An 8140-nucleotide genomic window follows, 5' to 3' on the forward strand; every position below is an offset into this window, starting at 1 on the left:
GGGGGAGAGGGGCTAGGGTTTCTAGCGCCCAACGAGGAGTAGTAGCGGGCGCGGTTGGGCCGGACTGGCGGCCCAGTAGCCTGCTGGGCCAAGGCCCAGCTATGGGGGGTCCTTTTACTTTGTTTTGCTTTTGTTTTAATCATGTTTAGTCTTTTCTTTTTATTTATTTTTCTCTTTACTGTTTTATTTATAGTCCCATCTTATCTGAGTTTTATAAAAACATAAAAGCTGTATCAAAATCAGTATTACTAATTATACCTCTGTTACCAAAGTTTAAACCCCTAGATGAAATATGTTAACATTTTATTAATTATAAATCAATTTAAACATTTATTCCTGCTACCGTCTTAATCACCTAAGAGTATTTAAACATTTTATAAAAGTGTGGTTCCTCCACCGTAGTTACTTCTGCATCATTGGGAACAACCCGAACATTTTAGTTTTAAAGTTTGAAAATTTTGATGTTTGCCTTTTATTCAATTTTGAATTTGAATTGGTTTTTGAACTCACGTGGGATTACCAACAGTAACTGCGGTGATGTGGCGTCATTAACGAGAGATTACTGTAGAATAATTATCTGGGCGTCACACTCAGCATTCTCAGTATTGGCCTTCATCGGGATTAATGAATCATCTACAAATAATAGATTAGCGATGGTCGGTGCTTCCTTGCACACCTTCACTACCTCAAGTTTCCCTTCTTCCTTAGCTTTATTCAGCAAAGTAGTCAATCCTTCGGTAGATAACAAAAATAAATGAGGCAACAATGGATCGCCTTGTCTCAAGTCTCTAGACGGTTTAAAAGTTTATGTTTCTTCTATGTTAAAACATACACGGTATTCTACTGTACTAACACATTGCATGACCAGTTTAACCCACTCTTCATGAAATCCCAATTTCAGCAGAATACCTTCCAGAAACGGCCTTTCAACTCGGTCATATGCCTTGTGCATGTCCATCTTCACCGCACACCAACCATTATGGCCATCTCTCTTGTTCTTTATCTCATTAAAACTTTCATAAGTTAGCAAGACATTGTCTATGATCAAACGCCCAGGAAAAAAACACTCTACATTGGGCTAATAATGTCCGGTAAAAAAACTTTCAGCCTTGCTGCTAGCATCTTTGGTATTACCTTGTAAACAACATTGCATAGGCTAATAGGTCGGAACTGAGTCACTTTCTCCAAAGAATTTACTTTCAGGATCAAAACTATAGTAGTGTCATTCCAATCAGTGGGATTGTACCTGAATTGACGGCCTTCAACACTTCATCAACAAGATCTTCTCCAAGCAAGGGCCAAAACCTCTTGTAAAATATCGCATGTAAGCCATCCGGTCCTGGGGCCTTCAGATCGCCAATATCGAACAATGCTTTCTTGACCTCTTCGACCGAATAAGGAGGTAGCAAAGCATTATTCATGTCCTGCGTTACTATTCTTTTAACCGATGCCAAGACATTTTGATCAGCAACATCAACGTCAGTTGTTAATAAACTAGAAACTTACTGCATACTATGGTCACTAATTTCAGCCGTACCCTGATGCCACATTCCCGTGTCATCGAGCAACTTCTTTATACAATTTCATTTCTTCTTGTCATGGCCATATTGTGGAGAAACTTCATGTTTCTATCGCCATGTAACAACCATTCCGTCCCGCCTCTTTGAAGCAAGAAGATCTCCTCTTGTCCCATAATATTCTCCAACAAAAGAAGAATTTCCTTCTGCGTGGCAATGGAATCGGGAGAAAAAACCCCATGTCTAAGTTTCTCAAGTTCCTTTTCAATTTACCCACCCACTTCTTCAGGCCTTTTAAGACATCTTTGTCCCATTGGTGCAAATCTGCATGTACAACCTTCGTCCTATCAACCAAGGACGGTCACATACCAGCTAATCTCTCTTTTGCCCACGTCATATTAATGATTTCGTTCACTGTTTCTTCACATAACCAGCGGGCCCCAAACTTTTTGCAGTACGATTTCCTGAACTGAGATCCATCATAATGTTCAACAACAATAACCGATGATCAGAGTACACATGATGCTCGTGAACAACTGCCACCAGTGGAAACTTTGTTAACCATCCCTCGTTGCCTACCGCCCAATCCAGTCTCTCCCGGATATCACCGCGTCTCCATTTAAACTGATTTCCCAAAAACTCAACTCCGTCCAGGCCACATTCAAATAGACAATCACTAAAAGCTTGAAGCATATACGGTGTGGTCAAGTATTCCCACCTTCCTTCTCACTTGGCATTAGAATTTCGTTAAAATCTCCAACTACTAGCCATAGACTTGTAGCATCTCCCATAAACTCCCTAAAATAACACCAAGACAAATGACACCGGTCCCAAGCTGGTTCCCAGTAGAACCCGGTTAATCGCCAATTTGACCTATCCCCCTTCATAACCAGAACATTGATAAAATTTCGTGTCATATAGTTCAGAACCACTTCCAACTCATTATTATAAAACAAAACGAGGCCACCAGAGCGACTATCGCTTTCAATAACATGAAGGGAATCGAACCCTAAATTAATCCTCAACTGAATTGCCTTAACTTTGTTCAGATGAGATTCAGACAAAAAGATCACATCTGCTCTCACCCGCCCTTGAAGATCCAACAGCTCACGTACTGCCGTCGTTGAGAGCATACTGCGACAATTCTATGTAAGGACTTTCATTGCCGTCAACAATCAGTGCAACGAGGAACATCGAAGAAAAAAACTCTCGGCGACAGGAACCGCCAGAGGACAACAATCCCTAGCTATTCTTGCTAGGCAACAACAAATCTATAGAGAAGCCTCCTCGTCGGATCATCAAGACCAACAAACTCTAGCAGGCAGCGACCGTCGAAACGACGACGAACGTCAAAAGAGAAACTCTAGCCGACCAAAGGACAGCAAACCCTAGCCTTCTTTGTTAGGGGACAACAAGTCAAGAGAGGAGAACCCTAGTAAGATCATCTACATAGTTTCAAGAAGAAACTAGCAGGCCAACAGCCGGTGGTGGCGGTGGTCCTGCGTGCATGCGTTTATAGAAATAAGTGTATGCATGAGTGTATGCGAGTTTAAAACAAACTTAGGTAAGATTTTTGGTGTTTCCGTTCATTATAAGTTCCAACTTTTAAGTTTCAAGAGTGAGCTCGACCCAAGCTGAACCACACCGAGATCAAGCCATGACAGTCCTGGCCTTTGGCGCCGCCGCTACCTGGCCGGAGGCCATCGTCCAGTGCCTCCTCTTCGTCCTCGCCGCGGGTATGCTCGTGGCCCTCCACTCCCTCCCCCGCCGAGTTGCCCATCGTCTCCGCCGCGGCGCCGGCGGCTCCTCGGCCGCTCAATCGCGCCGGCACTTCGCGCTGGGTGCCCAGCTCCTCGCCCGCGCGCGAGCCGCTGCTCCGAAGCCCCCGGGCCCGCTCGCCCGCGCGGCCCTCGCCGAGGCCGACCGCGCCATCGCGCTCGACCCCCGCGACGCAGCGCCGCTGATCCTCAAGGCCCTCGCCCTCGACCTCCAGGGTCACCGCCTCCCGGCGCTGCGCACCCTCGACGTCGCCCTGGCGCCGCCGCTCGCGCGATCCCTGGAACCGCGGGAGCGCGGGGACGCGCTCGCCAAGCGCGCCGAGATCACGCTAGCGCTTAACCGCCGCCGCCGCCTCGACCAGGCCGCCGCGGATCTCACCGAGGCCGTCCGCCTTAGCCCCGAGAACCCCCGCGCTCATGCCCTGCTTGGCGAGTGCTACGAGAGGAGGGGCCTCGCTGCCGAAGCCAGGAACTCCTTCAAGACCGCCGCGTCAATCGACCCATCTCTTGCTACCGCGCACGACGGCCTCCGTCGGACAGGCGCAGGCAGCGAAGTCAACGAGAGTGACTGATGTAAGCAAACTTACCTTGATTCTTATCTTGAACTTGTAAGTTGCAAAATATCTAGGGTTGAATCACACAGGCTTCGCAAAGAGAGCAGAAGGAGTTATTTTGGTACACAAATTAGTGATCTTATGCATTATGTAAACGAAATTTGTTAGAGCATTATGAACTGAAATACTGTAGTAAGAAGTCTGATGCTGAGTACTAAATGCAAGTGTTTCTCTCTTTTCAGGACTCGTTTTTATATTGTTACTAGTAAAAGTGCCCGTGCGTTGCAACGGGCTAACAACAAAAACTCACAAAAATTATAATGACCAACATAAAACAATTCAAGTTCATCAAATTGTGCCAACCTGATGTAAATCCTACAGATCAAATCAATAATTAAGAATAACTCATGTAAGAAAGAGGAGCCTGAGCTTTTAAAAAAAACGTGCACACCATCCTGGTTGAATGTGCTTGAATGGACGCTCCTTCTGGCGCTGCTAGTGGCCACCACTATGACTCCTTGTCCTCGTGGGCACGCGTGGGGAAGGAGCAGATCCTCCAGCGCAAGAAACAGCAAAACACACCAAGAATTATGAACCACTTTTAGCTATTTACAACAAATAGCCCAAGATTACACCACATGGTCATTAATAGCAAGATTGGATAAAAATAGCTTCTTGTATATTTATACACTCACACACCAGGTCCAGTTCTTCTCATTGCCTCGCTGTATATTGTAGTCTTCACAGAATATTAATTACATGATGATGAGATTAACCGAAAAGACTACACTGAATTTTGGCATTTTGCCTATGCAGTAACTCAAAAGACAAACAACTCTTACAGAATAAGAATCGTATGTGTTTTCTTCCACAAAGATCATGAACAGTGGGTTTAGTTTTCTATTTTATTTCATTGTTGACCCAGTCTTTCATGGCTGCTTCATTAGGAACTTGAACATGAAAGAGGACGATAGGAAAGCCTCTTTTTATTACAGGTATATATATTCAGTAGCTCAGGCCTTTGTAGCAAATTTGTATAGGTCTGCTTGTTGTGCCTACCGAAGTATGCACATGTTTTTGACCTGCAAGTGCAGCTAGGGATGCCTGTAATTCAGACAATTAAAACACAAAGTTGATGATTTCTGTGTGTATGACACTTGTGTTCTGTACATGTCCCCATGCTTGCAAGTTGCATTTGCAGTGTATGGAACTAACCTTATATGGCTTATTTGAGGGGACAACAACAGCAGCCAAGGTGGCGGCAGGAAGTCCTCGACGTGTGACCTGGACAACGTCTTGGTCAGTTACTTGGAGATTATGCTTCCATTGCTCACGCTCGCCGGGACACACTGCCGTCACCGTTGTCGGAGTCTTTGTCGCTGGGGGCGGGACTGGTCCCTTCCTACTTCCTAGTTCCTACTTGATTCTGCCATGACCTGATTGCCCTTGCAATGCAACGGGGGCCTAAATATTTTACGTGTTAGAAATAATACAATAATAGAACCCCACATAGTTCTTTTATAGAGAACTTCGCAAACCTCGACTAATCTATATCATGCAGGGAAAGTATCAATCATATATATCTTCAGAATCCCCATACACATCAAGCAGCATTATCTCCCTTTTATTACTTTTATAAATCATTCTTATTTCCTCCAACCAAACTCACCATGTCTATATCCTTTGAGCTAAGGGAATATTTGTACTATGCAGAGGAGAAGATTAACACTCCATATTGAGAGAACAAATCAAGTTTAGTATAGGTGCCATGCCAGTGGCATGTTTGAGATCATGTCGTCGCTGCTCAACCTTGTACTATGTCATCTAGCAGAACACGTTATCATTTGCGTCGTATATATTTCCCTTGATGCATGGGTGGAGCTGAACATGCCCTGAACTCTGATCTCCTTTCCTGCTTTGACTTTAATAAACTTGAGTACATAGTATGCACAGTACTACTACTGTACAACATATAATTAATATTTTACTGTGTGAAAAGAAATTAAGTCAAGACCCTGAAGAATACTACAAAAATATCTAAATGTCCACAACGATGTTCTTAAATTCTGGAGAAAGCTCGTAACCCAGATGTAGATTTCAAGCTGGAAGTTTTATGCACAATCCTTTGTATGTTTGGCAAGAAAAATAATATCAATGAGCTTCTAGCTTCTGCATCAATGAATATATACCAGAATCTAGCCTTTTGTACCCAACCAAACCTAGAAAACAAAGTCTAGAGAGAGGGGGGGGGGGGATAGAGTCTGTCCACTTGCTCTGTAACATTAGGAGCCATGACACGCCAGTTTTCTGCTCAACTATTCGAAGTATAAACCACTTTTACTACTGAGTGCCAATTCGAGAAACAAAATCCCATTGTCATCTTACTACGTAGCAGTAAGCGTTAATTAAGAAGCAATATCTCATATTGTGTAGCCAGAAGAAATTAACATATTAGTCATTAAAGTTGACTCACGGCATTCTTCCTGGGGGCATCCAGCCCTAGTTGATAGCAAGAATTCTTCATGTACTCTTTGGTCGCCTTTCCGCACGTCACCTACGGCATAGTCATAACCTGCATGAGCGAGTGCCAAGAACCCAAATTAAATTAATCGCCAAATAACAACTTGGAACTTGTGAAGAAGCACAAAATGCTAGAGTCCAGAAATAAAGGCAGATTAATTCTACTAAAGTTTTAAGATATTGATCTTTATGGTTTGATAACATGTGAATAGGAATTTTGGAAAAAAGTGGTGGCAAGTCATACAACAGACAAATAAATTTGTCCAAGAACTGATCCTCCATGTCCGGAGAGAACAATCACAGCTACATGGAAGATTTCTACAAGTTTAATTGAAATTTTATGAGCATATCAACATCCTCCGGAGTCTGAATCTCTCCACCTTCCACTCCATGGGCATTGTCTTCCATGTGATAAATGTAACTACTTCGCATGAAAGGTATAATATAAACTCCCAACAGAAGGTCAGAATTAACATGTTCAAATCCCGCACTTGTATTGATGGACAAACGGTTCATGACTTGCACACAGACAACTCTTGTGTGGTCAAGAAAGGGACCCATTCATTGTTGCTTCTTTGTTTCTCTGATCAGCTTTTTCTAGGACTGAACTGAAGAAGAGGTTATTTAGATTCAGAACCTAAAACCTTGCTTGTTGTAGAGTCCCTCTCTGAATTCCACATTTTTTGCAAGAGCAGTCATTGTACATCAAAATTTACCATGTGATTCATCAGGAAAAAAAAGGAATGGAAAAATGCCATGCTACAAACATAATATAACTGAATACGCATTGTCATATACAGTACGGATTATAAGACGCATAGCTTTAATATCATCATTTTCCCACAAAAAAAATCTCTAATATCAACATTTTGCAGAGGGAAAGGCTTTAGATTTTTAGTGCATTAACATCAAAAGATAGCGCTAACAATAGAAAAGAAGTGGCTTATATTTAGAGAAGTGGTACAGGAATGGAAGGTAAGCAATATACATAAATAGCAAGATATTCTATGATACACACACACATCAGGTTTCTGATGGTCCACACAACATCAGAAATAACAATATATATCTAGAAAAGAACTATGTGGGGTTCTGTTATTCTGATCAATTGAGAAAGCCACAGCCTCCTTCCCATGAGAGCATGATCCGTGAATTGCAGCAGCTAGCCACTACAACATGAGAGGAGCATAGTTGCACGGCAACCGTCGGTGACCCAAGTGTAACGGAACTAACTGCTTGTGTGATCTTAATACGAATTAAATTGATGTACCCAATACGTTTGTCAAGACAAATCCAAAAACAAAACTGCTTGTGCGACCATACGAATTAAATTGCTGAATCTCGGTTAGTGGAAAAGATATTAATAACCTACAGGGTAAGATTCCAATCCTAATGTTTGCTAGCATGCATAACAATGTGACTCCCAGCATGCACCAACAATACGAAAAAATTAGAGTTGGAAGGCACCTGAATTCCTAATACAGAGAACATGATGAGCAAAAACTAATTCAAGTTCAACAGAACCAAATCCTACAGCTCACCCATCTTATGAGGTAAGGGTTCCTGCTTCCAAGATATATTTTTCTCTGCAAATTCAGATGAACATTATAAGGATAATTAATACATGGCATGGCCATAAATTATATCCGAAACAAAATTTGTTGAAGCAAGAACTTGAGCAACAATTTCCAACGGCGTGGGTTACCTCTGATCTCTGTGGGGGTGAGAAGGTCCTAAGTGAAGGACGAAGCAGCCATAGTGGATCCATGAC

At 42.8% G+C, this 8140-nt stretch overlaps 1 protein-coding gene and 1 long non-coding RNA gene across 6 annotated transcripts in view; one reads left to right on the forward strand and one right to left on the reverse strand.

Moving 5' to 3' along the window:
* Positions 1–3127: 3127 nt before the first annotated feature.
* Positions 3128–8140, forward strand: part of LOC119316594 — a 22435-nt gene continuing 17422 nt past the window's right edge. For 2 of the 3 annotated variants that reach the window (XR_005153086.1, XM_037590935.1), the window contains exon 1: positions 3128–3868. Coding sequence is in view for 2 of the 3 variants with exons in the window: in XM_037590935.1 (XP_037446832.1) it covers positions 3175–3867 (693 nt within the window). In the remaining variant the exon portion in view is untranslated. Of the gene's footprint in view, positions 3869–4091; positions 5086–8140 lie in introns of those variants that run through there. The other variant, XM_037590936.1, reaches the window with a different exon arrangement.
* Positions 4857–8138, reverse strand: LOC119316595. Of its 3 annotated transcripts, XR_005153087.1 has the most exons (5): positions 8075–8138; positions 7911–7955; positions 6323–6421; positions 5065–5313; positions 4857–4953 (listed from the first exon to the last, which is right to left on the reverse strand). It is a non-coding gene; the product is annotated as an uncharacterized LOC119316595 (long non-coding RNA). The 3 variants fall into 3 exon arrangements; XR_005153088.1 differs by lacking the exons at positions 4857–4953; positions 5065–5313 and adding an exon at positions 5458–5761; XR_005153089.1 differs by lacking the exons at positions 4857–4953; positions 5065–5313 and adding an exon at positions 5458–5770.

This window comes from Triticum dicoccoides, chromosome 6A, assembly GCF_002162155.2.
Source record: "Triticum dicoccoides isolate Atlit2015 ecotype Zavitan chromosome 6A, WEW_v2.0, whole genome shotgun sequence".
NCBI lineage: Eukaryota > Viridiplantae > Streptophyta > Magnoliopsida > Poales > Poaceae > Triticum > Triticum dicoccoides.